General features: G+C 39.0%; 1 protein-coding gene across 1 annotated transcript in view; it reads left to right on the top strand.

Annotated features, from left to right (window-relative positions):
* TMEM132E (transmembrane protein 132E) overlaps window positions 1-27,377 on the top strand; it is a 447,844-nt gene that overhangs the window by 414,446 nt on the left and 6,021 nt on the right. Inside the window, exons 6-7 of the mRNA XM_063457191.1 lie at window positions 6,445-6,650; window positions 26,868-27,150. Of these exons, the coding sequence (XP_063313261.1) occupies window positions 6,445-6,650; window positions 26,868-27,150 (489 nt within the window). The remainder of the gene's footprint in view (window positions 1-6,444; window positions 6,651-26,867; window positions 27,151-27,377) is intronic.

Raw genomic sequence — 27,377 nt, 5'->3', positions numbered from 1 at the left:
ATCATCTTGTACCTTCATGAAGTTTCGGCTCATGTTTGGGGGATTGGAGAACTACTGGGGGATTGCTATAATCACTATACTCCCCAGGGTATAATTGCTGAGCTCTGCTAAGAGCTTGTTCCTGTTCCTGCTCTCTGGAATTCGGAGAGGTCCACCTACTGGAAGCTGGACCCTGGTCTTGGGTCCAGAGTGGGTGGAGTCGGCAAGACCCCAACCAAGCTGCGGCGGTTCGTGGGGTCTGCAGTGGTTATGGTGTCAGGCAGAGTGCTTGGAGACCTCGGAAAGCACTAGGAGCATCCGTCAGCGGAGGGTACCCGGTCGGGGTGCCAGCGGTTCCGTTACACAGTGTATGTGCATATTTCCCAGAAATCAAACACCAACACAACATGCAAACACACATACCTGCATTCAAACTCCAATATTATATATACCCCTTCACTCAAATACCATTACCACACACAAATGTACATCTGCAATTAAAAGCCAACACTATATCTAAACATTGCATACAAACACACCCCTACATTGCAATTCTAAAATTACATACAAACACCAATACTACACACAAAAAAGCACATCTACATTTTAAAGCCAAAATTACATACAAAAATACCCCTGCATTCAAATGCCAACACTACATATAAATTCACTCCTACATTGCACACACATACTCTATGTAAACCATGCTTACAAACACTGCTCACAGGTCTTCAAGGATGGGCAAATGGTAGATCCCCAGCTGGCATAGCATCGTAGGACAGTTGGGGATCTATCTTTTTGCCACTCTTTCGCTAGAAGGGGGCCCAAACAGTTTTCTTGCACCGGGGAGCTCTGTATATTACATTCCTCCACTGATGATCAGACTGGTATTTCAGATGGAATTTGAATGCTTAATGATTAATTCATATCAATAGCTTTATGTGTTTGGTTTAAATGATATGAGGTTACACAGAAGATTGGCTACACTGATCTGTAATTTGCACAGCATCAGCTAAGTGCCTTATATTTCAGCAGAAGTTTAACGCCGACCTGTTTCTTCACTGGAATTGCTTCCTATTGGGCAGTATTAGAACATGTGCTTAAAGATAATGGGTAGCCATGGATACCTGAAGCACTTCATCTTGCGCAGATAATTTATTGCTCTGTATGCAGGGCCAAATCACACCAAGATGAACTTAAAATTACTGTCTCCCACTTGTTTAACAAAGCCATCAATTCATCACAGGGATTAGCAAGGTCACCTTTGTGCTCAGACAGAGCACGTTTAAGTTTATCTATGCATAGAACTCTACATGAATATAAAAGGTTAATATTACAAATTGTTTGCTGTCAATACGAATATTTACAAAAATCATATTCATTGGACCCATTACTTGGTTATTATTACCCACCCCCAAGTCATTTAGGAACAATTGCCACTCTTGTTACAAAACTCCCATCATTTTTAGCATAGACGTGTGCAGCACATTTAATTTAATTAATGTTTGCATTCTTTCACTGTTATTTTGTAATTTTATAAAAGATTAATATTTATTAATGCAAACCTCAAGCACTTCTACAGCATTTAAGAATGGTTTGAAAATGTACCTGTGTCTTCCCTGTCACCCACTGAGTGAGACCAGGGAGGCTGGCTCTGCACGGCCAGGCTTAGCTTAGTGGCAGGAGCTTCTGGCAGTATGGGAGGTGGTGATGGGCACCCAGTTGGTCCCGGGTAAGCTGTTAAACTGTTCTTAAGAGTTTTTTTACTCTGGAAGGGTGTCAGAATACTACTAATCACTACTAACTGTCATAGTGTTGCTTTACCAGGCAACATGTGTAAGGGGTGACAACGTGTGTGTTGCGTGTGAGGTGGACATTGTGTCTTGTTTAGGAGGTGATATCTGTTTATGGGTAGCCGTGGCTTACATATGTTGCTGTGTATGGGTAGTAGTGAAGAATGTATGTAGGTAGGTGAATGTGCTGAGTGTTCTGGGTGTGGGAGATTGTGTTTGTTCAAGCATCCCCATAATTTACATACATGGAGGGTAAAGAGACACCCCCATATCCAAATATCTCTTTACCCTCCACTTTCTCATTCCACCCGAGCTCTCATTACCCCAGCTCTTATTATCTTCTCAGATCTAATTCCCTCCTTCATCTCTTATTACCCCCTCAGCTGTCATTGCCCCCTCAGATCTCATTACCCACTAATCTCTCATTGTCCCCTTAGCACTCTTTAACCCTTCTGATATCATACTCCCAGCTCCCATAAACATCTCAGCTCTCATTAACCCGTCAGATCTTATTAACCACAGGCCTCATTACACCTTAACTCCTAATACCCCATCACTGTCATTCCCCCTCAGCTCTCATTACCTTCTCAGATCTCATTCGCCACTTGCTCACATTAATTCCCCAGGTCTCATTAACCTGTCAGATAACATTAGCCCCTTAGCTCTCATACCCTCCGCCAGTTCTCATTACTAGCTTGCATTAACCCCTGAGCTCTCATTACCCCCTCAGCTTCTACCTGGTTAATGCCGATTTTGTCTGCTGTTTACTCTGCTTTTGTTAAGAAGTACTGGCATGTGAATACAGGACTATACTCAAGGAGAGTGCAGCAAACACAGTGTAAACCTATGCCCTGCCCCTCCAGCTAACACACAGCACCTGTGTGCACACAAATTATTTTTAACATGTATTACTATGTAAGTTCTGCTCTCTGCTGTGACACTAAAATAGTTAATTAATTAAATAAAAATGGGCCTTTGAAAAATAACCATGAAATGGTTAATGTTGTTATGGTTCTCCTTAGAAGTAGTGATGTCGCGAACAAAAAATTTTCGGTTCGCGAACGCGAACTTCCGCAAATGACCTGGCGAACCAGATAATAATGGTGGGGGGGGGACCTACCGTCCTTCTTCCCCCTTGGCCCCCACCCCTGAGCGATGGGTGGGGGCCGTTAAAAAACAATAAGGGGGGGACCCTAGATAATAATGGTGGGGGGGGACCTACCGTCCTCCCCCCCGGCACTGTGATTGGATGGATTTCAAGCCACCCAATCAGAGTGCTTTGTGTCATTTTACACAGCGTGGGAAAGTTCTTTGGAATTTTCCCACACTGTGTAAAATGACAAAGAGCACTCTGATTGGCTTAAACCAGCCATTGTATAACAATTGTATAACAATGTTTGGTATATAGTGAACATTCCCCTTATATATTCGCCTGTATAACTATGTTTGGCATTTAGTGAATATTCCCCTATATAACAATGTTTGGCATTTAGTGAATATTCCCCTGTATAACAATGTTTGGCATTTAGTGAATATTCCCCAGTATAACAATGTTTGGCATTTAGTGAATATTCCCCTATGTAACAATGTTTGGCATTTAGTGAATATTCCCCTGCATAACAATGTTTGGCATTTAGTGAATATTCCCCTATATAACAATGTTTGGCATTTAGTGAATATTCCCCTGCATAACAATGTTTGGCATTTAGTGAATATTCCCCTATATAACAATGTTTGGCATTTAGTGAATATTCCCCTGTATAACAATGTTTGGTATTTAGTGAATATTCCCCTGCATAACAATGTTTGGCATTTAGTGAATATTCCCCTATATAACAATGTTTGGCATTTAGTGAATATTCCCCTGTATAACAATGTTTGGCTTTTAGTGAATATTCCCCTGTATAACAATGTTTGGTATTTAGTGAATATTCCCCTATATAACAATGTTTGGTATTTAGTGAATATTCCCCTATATAACAATGTTTGGCATTTAGTGAATATTCCCCTGTATAACAATGTTTGATACTTAGTGAATATCCCCCTGTACTTAATCCACCAATCAGAGTGTTATGAGTCAAATAACACAGCGTGGGAAAATCCCACAGAACTTTCCCACGCTGTGTATAATGACACAGAGCACTCTGATTGGTGGATTTCAAACCAACCAATCAGAGTGCTGTGACAGGCAAATGTAGAGACTTACCTGTCAGTCTCTTCATTTACCTGTCAGAGCATTCTGATTGGATGGCTTAAACCCACCAATCAGAGTGCTCTGAACCTAATTGCAGGGCGGGGCAAGGCTTTATAAGCTTTCCCCCGCCTTGCAGAGCTCAGTCTGCGTGGAGCCCTCGCCGGGTGAAGATGGATTATTTTTTTTTGCGCTTGTTTTTTTTTTTTTTATTGTGTCGGTTATTATGTATATTTATATGACCTTTTTTGCGGGTGAAAAAAGAAGATTTTAGAAGAAAGAAATCATCGAATGGTAAGTTGTTTTTTTTTTTACAGGTTCTTAGTTAAATGTCCCCCCTTATTTTTAGGGTGAGGGGGGTTGGTAGGGGGATCATTTTTTTTGAGGGGGGGAGGGGGTGACTAGGGGTTTGGGGACCCCTAGTCACCTGGGGGGACATTTTTTTAGGGCTCCCACTTGCCGCTCAGGGGTGGGGGCCGGGGGGAGGACAATAGGTCCCCCTCCCCTATTGGTATTTAGGGCCCCCACCCGCCGCTCAGGGGTGGGGGCCAGGATGAGGACAATAGGTCCCCCCCAATTTGTATTTAGGTCCCCCACCCACCGCTCAGGGGTGGGGGCCAGAGGGGAGGACATTAGGTCCCCCCCAATTTGTGTTTAGGGCCCCCACCCACCGCTCAGTAGTGGGGGCCAGGGGGGAGGACAATAGGTCCTCCCCACCTATTTTACTTTAGGGACCCCACCCGCTCAGGGAGGGGGGACCCTTTTTTTAAAAATAGTAATAGGGGGCAGACCGAACATCGCATATGTTCGCCGTCCGTGGCGAACGCGAACACGCGATGTTCGCCAGGAACTATTCGCCAGCGAATCGTTCGGGACATCACTACTTAGAAGCAATTCCATCATTTTCCATATCCCTACTTCTCAGGATGATGGAGGGGTAAGGGGGGCTGCTCAGTGACACAATTGCATCACATGCATGAACTATCTGGTGGACACAACCTACTAATTTGTGCACATGAGCTAGTACAGCATGCTTGCAATTTGAATAAAATATTTTGCATGCCACTTCTGGGGTTCTATATGTTCCAAGTGTATGTTATTTTCTTTTTCTTTTTTTTTCATTTCGGTGGTCTATTAATGTTTAACAAAATTTGCAGTTCTGCTGTAAACTGCCTAATTGTAATTTAGCACACATATTTTAGGATTTTGAGATGGAGTTAAAGTACTGTTGTTTGTTGTTCAGTGATTTATTAAAAATATTTCTTCAAATAATTTTTTATGGCAAATCAGTCGTTTTCTTCTAGTGAAATGTCTTTTCTGTTGTCATAACGGACCATATTCCTGCTACTTGAGAAAATTGTTTATTATAATCTACGATGTATTTTGCACACATAATTATTGGTTTGTTGGAACTGACAATAGCCTTTCAGACAAGGAATGCATTTAAACTTTACTTATTAACCTATACCAACAAGAAGATAGGGATGCTGAAACTGCATCAGTTAAAATACTATTATATACCGGTTTATAATACACACAAAAAAAAGAAGGCCTTGAAACCACACCTAAGATGAATATAAAAACACTCAAAATGCATACATAAAAAGGTTCTTAAATATCACCAGAATGTAGCTTTTATGAGCATAAAAACATGAAAAAAAAAAAAAAAACACATAAGAGAAAACTAATAGGATAATATGTAGGAATTAAAAAGACAAGTGCAAAATATACAAGAAGGGACATCTTATATATTCATGAGCTAAACCCAACTCAAATATGCATGATTGGGCGGGATAGTCCCTCCCTACGGATGTAACAGATTATTCAAGGTACATATAGAAAAAAGTGAAAGCCTATAAGGCACAAGTGCAATTCCAGGAAACAGTAGCCTACTTACACGTAGAGGAGTAAAACGTTTGCTAAATATATCGAACACTGGTGGTATAGTTCTCTCCTACAGACACCAAACTGCAGGAAAACCTCACTGGAAAGTAAGCGTTTTCCACAGAAGCAACAAGTACAGCAATGCACGGGAATCTCCATAGATAGAAAAGACTGAAGACTGCTTGCGGAAGCTCCGCCTAGTGTCTTGAAGTGTCAGGCAGAGAAAATATACAGAGACAAAGTAGTATATCTCTTGACTTGGTTGGAATTTCAATGAACAAGTCAAAATGAGTTTGTTTGTTTTTCACAGTGACTCTCAAAAATGGAAAAGTTCTGTTTTATGAATTGTTTTGGAAAGGTTGACATTATTAATTATATATAAACTAGGGATACAACATATAACTTACTGATCAATATATGTATTTGTGTATTCTACAAAACCCCAAGGTCATTGAGATTATGGTATGATCAGAAATGCATTTCTTGGCTAACCCTGAGATACATGTGTCACATGATGCGTTATTTGTATACCTGACACACAGCACACTGTTACATCACATTATTTCTGTATGATTCCATTTGACTTTCTGTTGACAGGTGTCAAGCAGCTGTGACTATGTATTTGTGAGTGGGAAGGAAACCAGAGGTTCAATGAACGCACAAGCCATGTTTAACTATGAATACCTGAGTGCACCTCTAGAAATGACTGTCTGGGTACCCAAACTCCCGTTGCTCATAGAGCTGTCAGACTCTAAACTGAGTCAAGTGAAAGGGTGGAGAATCCCCATTCTGCCAGATAGAAGGTAAGGAGAGTATATAATGCAGTAGCATTACCTGTGTTTTATACTTTGTGGTACAATAAACACCCAGTAGGCAATGAACTGCTTTGAGGGATATTTATAAATATCAGTCTAGGGACAAGAAATCACTTTAAACTAGATCTTTAACCCCTTAAGGACCAAACTTCTGGAATAAAAGGGAATCATGACATGTCACACATGTCATGTGTCCTTAAGGGGTTAAGCATCTGTTGGCTTCTATTGGGCTGAGTACTCATCACAGTGAGGTCACATCTGTACTCATGCTACACTGATTTGGGACATCTGGTGTTGGATACCAAATTTTGATGATTGGTGAATATGGCAAGGTAAAGTTGCATTCATCTATTCAACTTCTATATGTATAGAAGAGGGAATACTAATACCATCCGAGTCTTCTGTCAGTAAGGAGGGTATTTAATGCATTCTGTGGCAAAACTGATATTTGTTCATGTATACTAATTTGTAGGAGGCTTTAAGAAATAATATAAGATGGGAGACTGTTTATAATCTGCTATACTCTGCAGCTCCAAAATATCTTTTGGCTATGATGGAATAAATTAAAAATAAATAAATATATCCATTTGGTATCCCTGAGCAGCAAGCTGCATTTGAAATGTATGTTTTGTAATAATTTCATGATCCAGCAAGCCATGTTTCAAATAACTGCTATGTAAAGTATTTTAGAATAGCTCATTGATGGTTAGGGTTAAAATACATTTACAGTTCTCACCCTGCTCTCAACAATTTACGCAGTTCTTAGAAAGCAATTTATGTTTTCTAAGCACTGATAATAACCAAGCAATAATAAAGAAATGTGAATAATTATTTATATTATATGATGATATTATCATCATTTATGCTATTTGCTACATGATTGTCATGTTGAATGCTATATTTCTAGCGAACATAGAAAGAGGGGAAGAAAATTTGAGCCATTACTTTGCATGCTCTAAACAATGTGTTGGGCGCACTTTATGCTTTAAATGCATTCTCAATTTCCTTGGCAGCCTGGTGTGAGCATTCAATAGAAAATAGCTAGAATGCGTGTCGATAAATAACTATTTATAGCTCTTTAATATCATCTTGCAGCCATTGTGTAGATACATCACCAAATTGGTAGCCTTTTGGCTATTATTGAGGATACCAAATTAGGGAGCTCTTATGTATATAGCTCCCTTTTGCTATCCTTTTGGAGGGACCATGACTAGGTATATATATATTTTATTGACCCCACTCATTGGCATTAGCAACTAGAAAGCAATAACTGCCCAGTTGTTTGTCTTTTTTATAATAGCGAGCAGTCACTGGCTGCTAGTTGTTTAGTAGATATGCCTCTACTCACAACACTGCAGGTAGGGGCAGGAGGGAGGATTTAACCTCTCTTACACTAGTAAGGTGGTCCCATTGGCCAAGGATGAGGGGGGGTGGGGGTTAAGGATCTATTTTTAAGTATTACAAGGAGGGAGCCGATAGCTATATCAATGTAATATAACGTGAATTAACAAAACAAAATGTTGTCCAACAAGAAATTTGTTCTTTGATTCATTTGTTATTTTTTATTTGTTCATTTATGTTTCAAATGAACAAATAGACAAAATTTGGATAAAAACCTGTTAGCCAAAATCAAATGCCCATATATAACACATATATTTTCCACTTGGAAGTGAATTAAAGAAACACTATAGGGTCAGGAAAACAAACATGTATTCCTGACCCTATGGTGTAAAAACCACCATCTAGCCCCCTCTTAATCCCCTAAATATAGTAAAAATCATACCTTTATTCCAGTCAGCTGCTGCTGGCTCTGCCCCTGATCTTTCTGCTTGACTGACATTATCAGAAGTGATTCTCTCAGCCAATCATAATACTTTCCCATTTGATTGGCTGAGACTGTCAATGAGGCAGATCAGGGGCAGAGTCAGCCCTGGCCAATCAACATCTTCTCATAGAAATCAATGAAAGAAATCATAGAGTCAATGTATCTCTATGAGGAAAGTTCAGTGTCTCCATGCAGAGGGTGGAGACACTGAATGTCAGTGCTGCACACTATGCAACACTGCCCCAGGCAGCACTTCTAGTAGCTATCTGAGGAGTGGCCACTAGAGGTATCCCTAGGCTGTAGTGTAAACACTGCCTTTTCTTTGAAAAAAACCTGAAGGGAATGATTATACTGACCAGAACAAATTCAATACGCTGTAGTTATAGGTGGCTATAGTGTCCCTTTAAAGTATGTCTTCTTTTATTATTATTGTCGTGTAAATGTAGGGCCTATATCAAAATGTCATCATGCTTCCCTTGTTGTATAACGAGATTGATCATTTAAGTCTCAGTGAGGTTAGCCAAAAGTCAGGTATTGTGTAATAATTTGTGATAAAAAGCTAGATTCTGTAATAGTACCATGCTAATAAAAAAATTATGATAGATCCACTTTAACCCCTTAAGGACACATGACATGTGTGACATGTCATGATTCCCCTTTATTCCAGAAGTTTGGTCCTTAAGGGGTTAAACTGCAGTTCATTTTAAATCAATGAAAGTCAATGTATTTATAAAATTAACACATTTTGTGGTATGCCATATATAATGTTTGCCTTATTATTCATATTCTATAACAAATACACTTTCATTTAGCTTTGAGTGATTGCAGTTACACTGGGCAATAAACATAAAAGGGAATTCCCATCCATAAAATGTCAGTTAGTATTTTATCCATTTACCAATTCCTAACAGTGTTTTCATTTCATCAAATAGCATTGATTTATATATATGGCTTATAACCATCACCATTTTACTTAGCTGTCCAAATACAAAACTCAGTGTACATAGACAGTCATTAATTTATACTATTCAATCAGAGAAGTGTTCCAAAAAGTAACAATAAAGCAAAAGAAAACTATAGACATCTAGAAAATCTAGATAACTTGATGAATAGCTCAGAGTTTTAGACCCAGAATTATATCTTATTTGGTCCGATATCTTACATGTTTTGACAATGTTCATTTATTGAGTTTCAAAAGCACACAAATGACGTTGTATAGATACAGAGTTAGCATTTCTCTCACAGTGTCAGGGCATGATGCTATAAGAGCAGATTTAACATCCGTTTTGCGATGCTTATGGACTCAGGGCCGGCCTGTGGCCGACACAGTTCACATGGCCGGTTTCACATGGCCGGTTTCTGGGGAGCTAAAACAGGTACCCGAGTGGAGGATTAATTATTCTCCACCCGGGTCTATAAAAATAAAAATAAATTGTGGCAGAGAGGGCAGAGCTTAACAAACGGCGGGGGTGGGGCTTATCGTGAGGCGGAGCTAATAAATACCAGAAGCCCCCTGGTAACTGCTGCACAGGAACTGCATCCACTCCCCCCATCCAGCCATATTGGAAAGAGGTAAGTCTGTGTGTGTGTGTGTGTGTGTGTGTAACTGCCTGCCTGTGTGTGACCGTTTGCCTGTTTGTGTGACTGCCTGTCTATGTGTGTGTGACCGCCTGCCTGTGTGTGACTGCCTGCCTGTGTGTGACTGTCTGTGTGACTGCCTGCCTGTGTGTGTGTGTGTGTGAGACTGTCTGCCTGCCTGCCTGTGTGTGACTGTCTGTGTGACTGCCTGCCTGTGTGTGTGACTCTCTCTCTCTGTGTGACTGCCTGCCTGCCTGTGTGTGTGTGTGTGTGTGTGTGTGTGAGAGACTGTCTTCCTGCCTGCTGGTGTGACTGACTGTCTGACTGCCTGTGTTTGCCTGCCTGTGTGTGTGTGACTGCCTGCCTGTGTGTTACTTTCTGCCTGTGTGTGCGTGACTGTCTGCCTGCCTGTGTGTGTGACTGTCTGCCTGAGTGTGACTCCAATTGTGTGTGTCGCTGTAGCTGTGCTGTTGTGTGTGCGCCTGTGCCTGTATGTGTGACTATCTGCCTTTAACTGAGTGTGTGTTTATCAGCGTGCGTGAGTGCCGGCATGCCTGTAACTGAGCGTGTCTGACTGTCTTCCTGCAACTGAGCATGTCTGACTGTCTTCCTGTGCCTGTGTGTGTGACTGTATACCGGAAACTTGGTGGGAGGGAGGGGGCGCCGTGAAGACTTTTCGCACAGGGCGCCTAATGATCTAAGGCCGGCCCTGTATGGACTGATCAAACCTCAATGATACACTGAGACTGTGGGTAGACCCAAACTTCTCATGGATACTTTGCATAATTAACATCATATGTAAGATATAAGATTACAAAAGTAAGAATTGGACAGTAAGAGGAAACGAGAGAGAAATGTTGTTAAGGAAATAAATAGATAGAGAGGTCCAAAGCCAGCCTAGCTCCCACCCCCAACCCCCAAAAGCAAAACAAAACAAAACAAAAGCTCACTAAGTATTACTCTGAGATTTGTAATCAATTCAGGGAATCCAGTATTTGTAATGCCTTGAACTATTTCCCGACAGTGAGGCCATCGAGGCATCAGCAGCCTTAATCTCTTCAATCATATTTAACCAATGTTCTTTTGTGGTGTTCTTTCTAGAGGGCAGGCACAACTGATTTTCCAGCATTTAAGAGATGCAGCAAAAATTATTTTTAATACTTTGATATCAGTAAGGAAAACATATTGAAATTTGAATAGAGGTGGGCTTCAAATTCAAAACTCAAATTTAGCAAAGCATCAAATCAGCTCTGATCTTAATCGCATATATATCATAGCATATCATAATGATCAAATCTTAAATACTCATAAAGTGACCAGAGATTAATGGTAGAGAATAGAGTGTCTAAAGTCTAGAGGTATACACATATGCATCACAACCATTTCATTAAGCTATAGTGTTTTTTACCCTCAGATTGAACCTAATTGTTTAAAATACAATGATATAGTTCATTATTTAAACAACTGTTATATTTTCCTTTTTTGCAGCTGACTTTTTTTTCATGTTCTGTTTTTAAACAAATATTTTATTTTATAAAATGCTTATTAATTTATTTTACCAGTAACCTCTGAATATCTATACAATGTAATTTGTCTAATCAAGTTGACATGTAAAAAAGAACAATTTTGCACATTCTCTGTAAAATACAATAAATTAATTAGTCCCTTTGGCTATGAATAAATGAGGGTCTAATGTCTGTGTGCATTCTGTTTCTGTACAAATTGCCTAGAGAGCTTAAATACAATTAATTTTTCATTCAGGTGTTAGACACTATGAAGTGAGGTTGTTGTTTTTGGTTCATATGCTCCTATTCTTATCAACATGTCCTTCTATCAAGCAGTTCATTGCCAACTTTAATGAAACCCTTAAATGTAATTATGATTCCACTACTTGACTGTGATTGGCTGGCATGTGCCCAAACAGCTTGATGATGATTGAGGAACTCTGGCTGACATCTGTCACATGTCCCTCTCCTGTAAGTGCCTAGGAATCCACTCAGTATGCAAAGTAATTAAACAAAGGGATGTGTTTTCCTAGCTTAAATGGTTACTGCATGCTTACTATTTAACCAATGCGCATTTTGTTCTTTAAGCATAGACTTACAATTCCCATTTTATTTCAAGAAACAAAATAAAAAACTTAAATAAAGTCCGCATACACAATTCTTGCACCATGACCACTTCTAAAAGCATACGTGGTCCAACCAGTTGGAAAAAACATTTAAGTCAATCAACCACTATGAACAACAACAGATGCAAGAGTGCAAGACATCATCAGTTTATCCAACCAGTAGTATGATAGCAACAACCTAGGGCTCCTGGTATATTTTTATTTGCAGATCAAGAGACTGTTACATATTGTCCTTTAGATTTCATTTTTTTTTTAACAATACATGGAATGTCATTATAATCATATTCTTTAGTTTAATGCCATATTTCATGAGCGTATAAATTGCCTTATGTTCCGTCACGTATGTGTATACTTGTAGAAAGGATTTCTTCTGTACCCTTTCCCTTTTGTTGTTTTCCCAAAAATTCGATAAATAATTTGAAAAGAAATGTAAGACGTGAGCAGACACAATCTTGACAATGATGGCACTCAGAACTTAATATAAGAAATCTCAATTCAAGCTAGTTTTCCTATGGCCAAGAATAATCCTCATACCTCTGGTGTGCTGCATAGTTTACCAAAGACATATAGATTTTGGAAGCTGGTTGTAACATGGGCAGAATATAAAAGCTTCTACTGCCACAGTTTGACGTTTATAAAGTGAAGTAGGTATTGGATGGGATATACAATACATTCTTTTAGAGCAATGAGTACAGTTGAGTGTTACTGTTCTAAAATAAGTTTAAGTATCTATCTCACTACAACAAGAGTTATATAAAAGCTATTTCAAGCATCACTGTATCCGAAGTATGAAAACATGGCACTTAGAAGCTACGTTGCTGTATCAGAACCTTCGTAAAATAAGTGAAATACATTTCTGAGGAGAGAAGATGTTACAGAAAAAAATAATGGATTTAGGATTTCATATAGATATTAGACATCCATGAGAAATGTCTATATTATATACTGTATAAGCCGACCCGAATATAAGCCGAGGCCCCTAATTTTACCCAAAAAAACTGGGAAAACTTATTGACTCGAGTATAAGACTAGGGTGGGAAATGCAGCAGCTACTGGTAAATTTCTAAATAAAATTAGATCCTAAAAAAATTATATGAATTGAATATTTATTTACAGTGTGTGTATATTATGAGTGCAGTGTGTATATTATGAGTGCAGTGTGTATATTATGAGTGCAGTGTGTGTGTATGAATGCAGTGTGTGTATGAGTGCAGTGTGTGTATAAATCCAGTGTGTATATTATGAGTGCAGTGTGTGTATGTATGCAGTGTGTGTGTATGCAGTGTGTGTGTATGCAGTGTGTGTATGAATGCAGTGCGTGTATGAATGCAGTGTGTGTATGAGTGCAGTGTGTGTGTATAAATCCAGTGTGTATATTATGAGTGCAGTGTGTGTGTATGAGTGCAGTGTGTGTATGAGTGCAGTGTGTGTATGAGTGCAGTGTGTGTATGAGTGCAGTGTGTATGAGTGCAGTGTGTGTGTGTGTGATGCAGAGCATTGGTGGGGGGTGGGCATTTTTTATTATTTATTTATTATTCTTTTAATATTATTTTTCTTTCTTATATTATTATTTTTTTTATTATAATTTTTTTATTATTTTTTTTTTCGTCCCCCCTCCCTGCTTGTTAGCTGGCCAAGGAGGGGGGCTCTCACTCCCTGGTGGTCCAGTGGATGGGCTGTAGGAGGGGGGCTGGCAGAGAGATCTTACTTACCTTCACAGCAGCTCCTGTCAGCTCCCTTCTCTCTCCTCCGGTCCGTGCAGCTCCCAGGTCAGCTCCCTCTGCAAGTCTCGTGGCCACGCACAGCGTTGCCATGGTAACCCGTGGCAACGCTCTGACCCCGCGGCTCTCGCGAGACTTGCAGAGGGAGCTGACCTGGGAGCTGCACGGACTGGAGGAGAGAGAAGGGAGCTGACAGGAGCTGCAGGAATGGTAAGTTACAGCTTCCTGCCAGCCCCCGGTCCTTGTCTGTATTATGGCAATGCAAGTTGCCATAATACAGACAATTGACTCGAGTATAAGATGAGTGGGGGTTTTTCAGCACAAAAAAATGTGCTGAAAAACTCGTCTTATACTCGAGTATATACGGTAATAGGAAAAAAGACAACTAGACTTGGAGATTTATTTTGGTCAGACCGAAAATTTGTCCGAATTTGGGCCAGTCGGCTGATTAGTCAAATTCCTGAACTATAAGCCGAAATATACAACATTCATGAAATAACTGAAACAAACAATGGTCAAGAATATTCACTTTGATCCATGATTCTGGCTTCTGTCTTAGGCAAAAAAGAGATGATTGATACGGGAAAAAAAGATGATTGATGGCTAGGTGGCAGTCCCTAAATATTCATTTTATTTACAGGTAAAGTGATAGGTGAGCAATAGAGGAATAAAGGAGAAGCGCTAAAAGTACATATTTATATATTTAATCAATGTATAATGTATAAAATATATATATTTGTTTCTATTATTGCTCCTCTTTTCCCTTTATTGGTTACATTTCCTCGCTTGATCTTTGAACCAAAGGGCAGGAAAATGCTCCTATCAGTGTACTCCAATGGATATTCAGTTCATAATATTTATATTATGTATATATTTTGCAATAAACTAATTGGCCCATTTTGCTGTTTGTTTAATCAGATTTGTTTCCTGAATCAGTTTTTTGCTACCCTAATTCTTTAGAGTCGAACTGGCATGTAGCTAAAATTCCGAATGATCTGAATAATTGAATAGAAAGGTACTTGCCTACTAGTGTCAATTTAATTAAAACATAACATTTAATATATTCGTTTAAAATCTTACTGTTGAAAATCAACAGATAAGCTCAAAAGATATTTACAATTAAGAAATATCTTTTGAGCTTATCTGTTGATTTTCAACAGTAATATTTTAAACGAATATATTAAAGGTAATATTTTAATAAAACTGGCACCAGTAGGCAAGTAACTTTCTATTCAATTACTCTTACCTAGCTTTATCCCCTTTTTTCTTGCCACAGCTTCTCTGATATTCTCGGTTCCTATCCCTTTCCCCATTAAAATCCAAATGATCTGAAGTTACAAAACGTTTTCTATTTTCAGGAAAAATTGTTTGGTCAAGCCAAATTTTCTCAGCAGTCTAGGTACACGTCTATAGTGAATGAGCTGTAGTTTTACTATAGATAGAGTATACCTATTTATAATTGCTAGTGGAGAGGAGGTACTCAACAACAGATATCTATCTAACATTACTACATGAAATATAAGGTGTAATTTATGCAGAGTGTTGACCAAAGTACACAATAAAGTCTTACGGAGAATACATTCGATTTTAACACATTTGACTGTTATATAGGGTTATACAAAATGTGTCATACACTTTATACAATTTCACCAGATTGAATATCAATGATGGTGTCATAGCTACTCTCTAAACATATTTTTAGTGTGTTTCTTCAGAATAACACCAGTCTAGTTAGAACTTATAATTCATTCAAAAACAAAAAACAACATAAATATATATTTTTTTTAAAATCAACAAATAAATGGTGGCATTTAGAACATTGAAAAATATATATGTACAGTATCTCACAAAAGTGAGTACATCCCTCACATTTTTGTAAATATTTTATTATATCTTTTCATGTGACAACACTGACGTAATGTCACTCTGCTACAATGTAAAGTAGTAAGTGTACAGCCTGTATAACAGTGTAAATTTGCTGTCCCCTCAAAATAACTTAATACACAGCCATTAATGTCTAAACCGTTGGCAACAAAAGTTGGCTGCCTCGATATGACTGTGCTATTTTTTTTAAATTATAAACAAAGCTATCATCTGAAATATTCGAGTTTTTTTTTACATATATAACCCCCATTTATATTTTCTTATATACACAAGGACTTTTATAGCTTCTCAGTACCCATCCTGTGTGGTACGAAACATGTTAAGCTTCTTGTCGTAACTTGTACACAAATTGGCCAATTTTTGAGTGCATCTAATTCATTTTCCCAAATCTTTTTTGGCGGACAAAATTTTGACAAGTCATACCGCTCGAACTAAATGGTTCATCCAAAATTGCTGTGCACAAATCTAATAAGCTCATACATCTATTTTGTCATACTAGTCAATGAATAGGGTCCCAAAAGTATGAACTTACGCATGACCATAACAGCTCACACTAGAAGCAGGGTTGGCCCTTGACAGAAATAGGTAAGTATAAACTTATTATTAAATTGTTTACTGCTGGACTATACCAGAGGACTTCTGACACCATTAACACTATTACACACTGTAGTGGTTATAGTGTTAAGAATATCTCTTTATGCCTCATAGCATATCCATTTCAATTTATACATTTTTTCCCAAACTGTTATTTAAAGTATATATGCAATTTTTTTACCCTTTGAGATCTCAAGTGAGTTATTAGCTTTTACGGGGAAGAATTGGCCATCAGAACAATTTCTATAAACTTGTTAAGTTGGCCTTTAGGAACTTTTTCAGTCCATAGAGGAAACGTCCTCACTCTATAATTAATTGACATAAAACTATTTATTAAAAAAGTTTTTCCACAATTTTTAAAATCTTTTAAATTGAGAAAAATCATATTTCTTACATCTCTACATAATCATTACATTTGGAGATGGCTCTCTTTCTATGTATGACTACTGATTCTTTCCATTAAAAATATGCAATTTTCTATAGCCTTCTTTCACACTCTCATCAGTATAATGTTCTGTCAACAGTTGTTTTGTTTTATTTCTATTTCTTGTGATGTAATAATTAATTTAATACATTATTCCTATGTGTGGCCAACATTCATTTTATTTTAGTTTCCTTAATGAGTAGCTTCTTTTAAATTGTTCATGAGCCATGTATTCAGACATTTCATATATACTGCATACCATACTGGCATATCTTTTTAAGAACCCATGCTTTTTAAGAGGGAAGTTCAAATTTTTATCACAGTTCTGTTTAACCTGGCGTACATTAGAGTTCAGTGTTTAACAGCCAATTTGCTTAATTAGATCTCCTCCTATTCAAGTCTGCGATAGTTTCACTTGAATTTTGTCCTTCATTTCCATCTAAATATATCAATGTTATACTATACTTTTTTCATTACTCTTGTGGAATTGTCATCTCCGATTCCATACCTTTTTTTATACATGTTTATACATGTGAACTAATTTGTTGTAGTTGCCTTTTTAGCCTTGTCAAGTAGAAATGTACCTCTTGTGACTGTGCCATGCACACTCCTGGATTGCAGTGGCCAGTAAAGTATAAGGCCTGGCTAGTAGTGTCAGACTTGAAATTGTAATCCCTGATTATTATATTGATAAATTGTATGACTGTATGTATCTCAACATTAATTCTCCTAAAAGAATAAGAAGCATGGTTTCAGGTTAATCAGTGGCATTATTAACTGGTTTGCTTTTCATCAGTCACAACTAGACTTTTTTTTTTATCAATATCTCATTACTATATACGTTTGCTGACCAGTCTACTAATATAATACATAAAAAAGTTACAAGGAAACAAAATCAGGAATGGTCCATATTTTACATCACAGAGTCCCTTTGGGGATTTTTTACAGCAGTACTGGTGCATTCTGGTAACAACAATTGATAACTGCACACACGAGTGAAGATGTCTTACATTACTGTGTGACAGGCACTCAAAGTAAAGGATTATAGAATCGCACCTCTTCTGTTACTGCCATGCATGGCAGTCTTAGGTATACACAGTACCAGTAACCAGACTTCAGTGTTCCCCACCCCTTTCCACTACAGAGCTGCACACTGATACTTTAAACATCACAGAATACCAATTTCTCCTCTTCAATTTTCCGCACTGCTGCCTTCCACTGATTTTAGCCAGGGGGGAGATCAGTAACTTTGTTTTTTAAGAGAGAGAATAGAAATAACTTTTTTTCATTTTTCGCTTAACTCTTTGCTGTCTATTAATTGACTTCACATACTACATAAAGTATTAAAGAAAAAAAAACTTTGCAGACAATAATATGGAAAATCGCAACTATTTTATAAGATTCCAAAAGCTTTGTAAAAAATAAATAAATGATCCACTCACTGTAATTTTTGTGATGAAAACCCTTTATTAATGTAAAAAACATCAATTATGAATGGGGGGAATAAACAACCAGTTAGCCGATCTGCTCTTCCATAGATTTGTTTGGTTGATTTTGTTATTAAACCCAGAGAAGGATTAGGATCACACAGGGCTCTAGGCAGGTCATCGGTTGTGGCCCTTACTTGGCCCCTTACTCATCAGTCCAATGCCCATGTCTAACCCTGGGCCCTAGACAGCTGCCTAGCACCACCCTATAGTTAATCCTGCTCTGGTTGGCCCAGAGTAGAAGTGGGTCTGCTCCAATTACTCTTAAACTCATCTGCTGTATTAGTCTCTACTAAGACTCTGCTAATTTACAGCTATTGAAATGAACTATTTTAGAATGATTTGACTTCTTACCTTTGGTCTATCGGGCATTGCTTCCCACCTTGTGACAAGCTACTGGTTGGTTTGTTTGGAGAGGAACTCAGTTGCAGTGGAAGGGAAACCCCTTGCAAACATGACCTTCTAATGTGCCTGAGAGTGATACAGGAACCTGGGAGATCTCAGTGATGGAAAAAAAGTATTTGATCCCCTTGCTGATTTTGAACGTTTGCCCACTGACAAAGAAATGATCAGTCTATAATTTTAATGGTAGGTGTATTTTAACAGTGAGAGACAGAATAACAACCCCCCTTTAAGAAAGTGCTCCTAATCTCAGCTTGTTACCTGTATAAAAGACACCTGGGAGACAGAAATCTTGCTGATTGATAGGGGATCAAATACATTTTTCACTAATTGACATGCAAATTAATTTATAACTTTATTGACATGCGTTTTTCTGGATTTTTTTTGTTAAACTGTCTCTGTTAAAATACACCTACCATTCAAATTGTAGACTGATCATTTCTTTGTCAGTGGGCAAATGTTCAAAATCAGCAGGGGATCAAATACTTGTTTCCCTTACTGTATGTGTGCATGGGTAACTTTATTTTAAGAAAAAGTGAAGATGCCAAGAAGAAGCAGGCAGGAAGTGGTGTCAGGCGGTCCGATGGTCAAGTCTGGCAGTAAAGGAAAGAGGTCAAGAGTCAAGTTGAAGATCAGAAGCCAGGAGATTCACAAATATAAACGCCAGATTCTAGAAGCCAAGGGTCTGACACAAGAAGAATAACCAGGGTCAAAGCCAAAGGTCAGAAGCCAAGAAGTATTACTCTGAATCATGAACCGAATTTAGGCACCAGAAACAGGATCCGCCACGGGAAAGGTAAGTGCGGGGAATGTGACAAAGTTCCACTATTTCTGAGGAAGAGCTGCAATTCCCTAGCAGAAGCTTGGTTAGCTCTCCTGAACTAAGCCTTATTTGCCAATTGACTGAGAGATTCACCTGATCGCTCTCGGTCAGTGAGATGAACCCTGTGCCACTGGGCTTAGCTCTGACAGGGGAACACTTAGTGGAGCCCAAGTGAGAATTCAAATCATTCTAAAAATGTTTTGACATGTTACAATACGGGTGCACCAGGACACTCCTAGGACTACAACCCCTACAGTGCACTGTAGTGATTATGTATAGTGCTTGGAACATTCATTTAAAAACAAATACTAGATACAATTCCTGAAAACCAGTTGCCGAAACAAAATACAAAATCAAACAAAAATGCAAGATGAGAGAAGGCTACATCTTGCAGAAAGGTAATTTTATTCTCTGCTTTATTAAAGGTTACTAGCAAAGTTTAATAACAGTGCTGATCATGGTATAATACAATTCATACTGTGATTACATTTAAATGCACCAGAAGCAGTGGTTCAATAAAAATCATAATGTGCTTTTGTAGAAAAAAAACATATGTTTTGTCTACAATAAATGTCTGTCTATCCGTCGTCTATCTGTGTAGCGTATAGTTGAAATATAGTTGCAAGTCAGCATAATATTTTGATTGGGGAAACTCTATATAAAAAGACAACATGTGGAGTCAAGCATAGTTTGTTTCTAAGCTCCTTTATCTTGCCCATCTGGTTCTTAACGGATTATTGAGGAAGTATAGACATTTTAATCCAAGCGGATGAAGTCTTTATTAATATTTTGAAGGCAATTTTACAGAATTCTGATTGACGCCATCTTTGCAAGCCTTGATTGCAGGATATTGCTGAATAAATGTTCAGTTTTCTGGATATAAAATGATAAAAGGAATCGAAAAAAAAAAGGAAAATAGCAATTTTTTAAATCCCCCCTCTGAATAAGCTGCCGGCTGTCTGAAAGTGTAGAAGAATTAAATCCTATGAAGCATTTGGCTAATTTGTTTCTAGGGAAATCAAATCAGTTTAATGTGATTTCTTTTAATTGGTCCAGCAACACTAATGCACTTTATTGTAAATAAAAAAAATAAAATAGCCAGTAGTGGGTGAAATGGCTTGATTTGGCAGGCAGATGGGAATTGCCATAGCTAGAAATCCTGCTATTTTGTATGTGGAAATTCTTACCATTGCTATCACAGAGCTTGCAATATGAGACAAACATGGAGTGGTTTTTTTAGAAACTGGCCCATAGCTTATATAGTATGTCCCATGGGTTGTTTTGCCATGTTGTGCAAAAAAATAATAATAATATATATACCCCTTAAGGACCAAACTTCTGGAATAAAAGGGAATCATGACATTTCACACATGTCATGTGTCCTTAAGGGGTTAAGCATAACCCCCACACAATATAAATGTGATTTTCATTTTTCCATTGCATCTCAAAACAGCATATATGGAATTACCAATTGATAACAATTCTCAAATTAGAGCACATAATGTGGAATACTGATCACATAAGATAGAGCCCACTGCACCCTACAGTTAGCACCCTAATTACACAGTACCTATTTGGACAATATCACACCATATTCTTATCACCTTTAAGTGAACACAGGGTGCTCTAGTGTTAAAGGGGCTTTCCAAGCACAGTAACCACTGCAGTGCTCTTTAGTGGTTATTGTGACAGAAATCCCCAGGAGCTGTCCAACACAATTTCTGTCAAACTATTTACGAATGGCTTGACATGCACCTTGCTGTTTTAGGAGCCTACAATCCTTTCAGTCTCAGCTGATTTGTCCCATTATCATAACAACCTCAGTCAATATTCATTGGCTAACACTCTCAGACAAAGAATAATAAACCGGTTAGCAAGGTAAGTGTCAAACTTTTCATAAATGCTTTGACATATGAGCATTGGATGGCTGTGAAAAGGTCCCTGGGCACTCTTGGTCATTTGTGATTATGGTGCTAGAAGTGTTCCTTTAATCACTTAATAAAATAGTAAATAAAATAGTGAATGGGTATGAATTTTGAAGGCATGTATTTTGTGAGAACTAACCATTGAATTCAAAGGGACCCTATAGGCACCCAGACCACTTCAGCTCGTTGTAGTGGTCTGTGTGCATAGTCCCAGGTCCCCTAACCCTGCTTTTTAATGAACTGCAATACTTACCTTTGAGGGTTAACTCCACCTCTGTCTGGTAGACAGCCACTAGGGACTTCCGAGTAAAATTAGCTGACATTTGGTGACATAGTGCCAGGACAATAGCTTTGTTTTCCTGGCACTATAGTTCCTCTTTAACCAGGGAATTGGAAATAGTTTTTGGTCTATAATTTATTTCTACACCATGTCTGGTTTAGTGAAGAACTCATTTATGCTAATAACTGTCTATTATTTAGTGTGTCTTTGTGATTCTTTTATCAGTGTTATTTAATTTTGTTAAACACGAATTCTGCTGCATGTTTCTACAGCATCCCGAACTGGAGAGATAAAACAAGCTGGAATTAAGATTAAAAGCTTGTGTATTGTTAGATTTTTTTATGAACAATCGTCAGCTCATCATTTTTCTTTGTACCGTTTTGTTTCCAGTTTTGTTTATCTTAGGTTTATTTAATATTATTAATACATTATTTTTCCTAAATCCTGATACACATTAGTGCTTGCTAATTATTTGTGACTGTTGTCCACTATTCCATTTTCCACTTGATATACTTTTTACATTTAGTTATTCACTAACGGGAGATTTCAAAGAAAATCCAAAGTGAATTTCAAACGTAAAGTCAAAATAGTTAAATCGGAAATATTCTCTCAGCAATGCTTTCCGTTCGGCTACTCTGGCCTTAAATTTGAAATTCACTTTGAAATCACTTTTGAATTCTCACGTTAGTAAATAACACTGTTTATCTTTTATGTTCTGTTCCTTTCTGATTTACTGTTTTATGCAACAAGTATTACCATATTCATCTTCACCAGCTCTTGAGGCAGACATATTTGTGAGTGAGAGGACAAGTTGGTTAATGCAGAGTATGGCTCGCGTTCCGTTTAAGACAACACTGCAATTGTAATTCCAGGCCCATGCATAGGACAGATAGAGAATTGAAACCAGGAAATAGAAATTACAATTTTAATTTGATACTTTCACTTAACCCCTTAAGGACCAAATTTCTGGAATAAAAGGAAATCATGACATGTCACACGTCATGTGTCCTTAAGGGGTTAAAGAGCAGGTAAACTTTAGCGCATGTGATCCTCAACAATGCCATAGGTCAAACACTGGATGAGGAGATTGGGAGATGTAGATCTATAACTGCCAGAGAAAGCATTAATTCCTACGTTGAAAAAAATATAGTATTATAGCGCAATTTATTTCTTTATTTATTATTCTGCCTATGGTAACTTAGCACTTTCTTTCTTGAGAAATTGTACATTTGGGGTGTCCACAGGTCTGAAATTTCCCAACACAGAGATCTACTAGTGTGACAGAGCTGTGGGCTTACATTAGTAATTTTGCATTAAAGGCTCCAGCTGTGTTTGTGTGTACGTAGGTATGCTTGTTAGTAAATATTTATATATGATTTTGCATATGAATATGAAGTGATATATAATTGAGCTGATTGTACAACACTTTCAAAATTCAAAAAAAACAAAACATTGCATCAATCTCATAATGTGTTTATCATTTCCAAATCAGGGAGAGATTACTTTCATTATGTGATATTATTAAATGTCTTAAAGTCAAAACCAGCAAAGGAGGAGCCATTCCTTTAAATATATTATTTTCATTATCCAGGGAGATCATACAATATATGCCCGCAATATGTTAAGGAAAATCACTTGAGAGAGCACAACAGATCGTCTCACACCTTCTCCTTTCTCATGCTCCTATTTGCATCTAGAAATTGAATGATCTGAATAAAGTATTGCATTTTACTTCAAATGTCATTGGAGTACCCATTGGCAGTCATTTATTTTTTTATGAAAGAGTATTATTCAAAGCACAGAACATCCAGTCTTGTAAATAGTGTAAACAATAGTGATGTCGCGAACATAAAATTTTCCGTTCGCAAATGGCGAACGTGAACTTTCGCAAATGTTCGCGAACGGGCGAACCGCCATAGACTTCACTAGGCAGGCGAATTTTAAAACCCACAGGGACACTTTCTGGCCACAATAGTGATGGAAAAGTTGTTTCAAGGGGACTAACACCTGGACTGTGGCATGCCGGAAGGGGATCCAAGGCAAAACTCCCATGGAAAATTACATAGTTGATGCAGAGTCTGATTTTAATCCATAAAGGGCATAAATCTAACATTCCTAAATTGTTTAAAATAACATGCTTTAAAACATCAGGTATGATGTTTTATCGATCAGGTAGTGTAAGGGTTACGCCCGCTTCACAGTGACAGACCAAACTCCCCGTTTAACGCACCGCAAACAACCGCAAACAGTCCATTTGCACAACCGCAAACTCCCCATTTGCACAAGGTTGGATACCAAGCTAGCCATGTCCCGTTCCTTGTCCTCACTGATGACAACATCATCACACCGTACGTCCATGTGTGTAATGCTGCCTGACTGAGACATATCCCTGTAATCTACATCCTCTGGCAATAATGGTTGGTAATCACTCATTTCTTCCAACTGATGTGTAAATAACTCCTCTGACAGCTGTGGTGCTATTGTTGGTGGTGGCTGCAGGCGGGCGAGTGGTAACTTGAGAGGTGCCCGAAGCTAAGCTGGAGGAGGATGGTGCGTCAAGGTTCCGAGCGGAAGCTGTAGAGGATTGGGTGTCCTGTGTTAGCCAGCCAACTATGTCCTCAGAACTTTTCGAGTTCAGGGTACGTGGCCTCTGAACACTGGGCATTATTCTAGGGCCAAAGGGAATCACAGCACCACGACCACGACGGCCCCTGCGGGGTGGCCTGGCTCTGCCTGTAATTTTTTTTTCGATTAGTGGTACTATGCGTGCAAGCTACTGTGACAACAGATATGAGTGGCACTGTGCACTGGCAGAAGTTGGCAGAGTAGACGCTGTAGGCCTGACACACACGCTTGCAGACAACTAACTGCTATTCAATCTATTACAGTCCAAACATTTTTTTTTTTAAATGTACACTACTGTTACACCAGATATGAGTTGCACTGGTGTGACACTGTGCCCTGACAGGCCCTGAAATGCACACGTGTGAAGGAAACTGACTGCTATTATATTATAGTCAAATTTTTTTTATTTTTTTTAAAAATGCAAGCTATTGTGACACCAGATATGAGTGGTGGCACTGGGCAAGTGGGCACAGTATACGCTGTGAGCCTTGCACACATGCTGGCAGGCAGGCAACTGCAATTAGATTACACCGGAAAAAAACAAAAAAATAGACTGATGTTCTAGCCCTAAAAAGGGCTTTTTGGGGTGCTGTCCTTACAGCAGAGATCAGATGAGTCCTTCAGGACTGTAGTGGACACTGAATACACTAACCTAGCTATCGATTTCCCTATTAAATCAGCAGCAGCTACACTGTCCCTCCTCTCACTAAGAATGCAGCTTCCGGGGGCGGGGCCTAGCTGTCATGGAGGAAAGACGCACTTCGTGTGAGCTCCCTCAATATCTCACTTTAAGCAGCTATCAACAAGCGAATTTCACCCCAGAAGGGGATGACCCAGCAATGTTGCTCCTACCTGACCGACCCAACATGCTTAATAGCGGTCAGCAACTCGACAGAATCTTACTTACCTCCGTGTGGCAAGTGTAGCCTGGTGCTCACCGGGCGGGAGAGGCGGCCGATCTCCCGATCCTGGGATGCCCAGGAGCAGCTACTTCCCGGCAGGAGCTCCGTTACCCCCCCTCCCCAGACCGGTGGGGGTTATCGGCTGTCTGGAGCTAATTGACGCACAGAGCACAGCCGCTCAGGCTGACATACTCATCTGCGACTCTCCCAATATGGCGGCAGCCGCGTGTCCTCCTGGTACCAGCAAAGCATGGCAGGATATTGAGTCTAAGCTGGACAGACTCTTTAATCAATTTTGGAAGCAAATAACAAGCAGGAAGCCCCAACAAGCTCCACCACAGCTAAGCGAAGCAGTCCCCATTAAAATCCACCAATGCAAAAGGCGTCGAAGACGGGACCGGAGGCACAAACAGAAATGCAGAGCCTGCCCCACGTCAAGCACCCGCCTCCACCTTAAGCCACCACAATCCCGCACCGGACGTGAAGCACCACCGGGAGAGATCCGACCGCCCAACTAAACAAGCTTCCACCACCTCAAGCCGCGAACCCGGCACTCAGCCAGAGACTTGCCTTTGTTGTTCCAGGTATCAGGGACTCCCAGGGTCTGCACCTGGCACCCAGAAGGGATCGGATGAGCACAAGCAGTAAACAGCAGCCTGCCAAGCATGTCCCACTATAGCCGATCCTCCACACCATGCCTTTGATCACATGAACTGCTCTCTGCACATTAACTAATCGTAAAGTAGCAAGCCTTTAAACATGTCATTATTTCACCTCCTAAAGAGTTTATTGTCGTAGTTCCTTACATGCCTTTACCTTAACCATTCATGTATTATGTTATTCACTAGTCTCATCTCATGGGGCGACTCACACTTGATTTATAACTAGTGGTGGAGCTGCTGATATAAATACACAGTTGATAACCCTAAAGATGACAGCCATCTTTCACAACAATGTACTGCTATATACTCATGCCATCAGTGCAACTAGCCATGATATACACACGTTCAGCCTAGCATGCTCAAATATAACACACTTCTGTCTATAAAAAAAAAAAAGAATGCAGCTTCTGAATGAATCTAAAATGGATGCTGTCCAGGAGATGGGAGGGTCTGGGAGGGATGGTCTGCTGCTGATTGGCTGGAATGTGTCTGCTGACTGTGAGGTACAGGCTCAAAGTTTACTCAATGATGACGAATAGGGGGCGAACCGAACATCGCATAAGTTCGCCATCCGTGACGAACGCGAACAAGCTATGTTCGCCAGGAACTATTCGCCTGCGAACTGTTCGGGACATCACTAGTAAACAACTGATACAGCAAAGAAAGTGCATCTGTAGCTTCAACGTCCAAGCTTTTTTGTGTCAAAATGTATATTATTTTGGAAAAAAGTAAAGAGAGAGTTTTTGCTTTAGAATTCTACAGTAGCACACATTTTTCATGCTACTTTCAAAGCTTTCTCAAAGTGATTTCCCATCCTATTATACAAGCGTTGTGCTCCAAAGTATGTATTAATTTGTGATTTTGTATTTTTGAAAGTAAAAAAAGTGATTAGTCATTTAACAGATTATATTGATTGATTTTATTATCTCGTTTTTATTGTAGGTCTGTGCGTGACAGTGACGATGATGATGACGATGAAGAAGATAGAAAGTTAAACCGTGGATGCACATTACAATATCAACATGCCACCTTGCAAGTTTTTACTCAGTTTCATACCACTTCCTCAGAGGGCACTGATCAAGTTATAACCATGCTAGGCCCCGACTGGCTAGTGGAGGTTACTGATCTCGTTAATGACTTCATGCAGGTGGAGGACCCACGGATTGCAGAGATGATTGATAGCAATACCTTGGCTGGAAGGGAACCTGGTACCACATCCTTCAAAGTAAGTGATTGGAACTCATCTTTGTTAAAATAAATTCCTCCTCTTCCATTCATTTTATCAGTGCAAATTTACTCACAATATTGAAGTAATACTATACCTAACAGACTTTTCTAAATGCATACAGGGTTGGCATACAGGAGGTCCTGGCAGATTCTAAGAACTTGTGAACACATTTTGCCTTTTGTTTCCCTGTGTATGCTACCTCCTAGTACAACGCTCTCTCCTAT

This window comes from Pelobates fuscus, chromosome 1, assembly GCF_036172605.1.
Source record: "Pelobates fuscus isolate aPelFus1 chromosome 1, aPelFus1.pri, whole genome shotgun sequence".
In the NCBI taxonomy this organism is placed as follows: Eukaryota; Metazoa; Chordata; class Amphibia; order Anura; family Pelobatidae; genus Pelobates; species Pelobates fuscus.
Note: the sequence above shows the minus strand (reverse complement) of the source record. Positions and strands in the feature narration are given on the sequence as shown.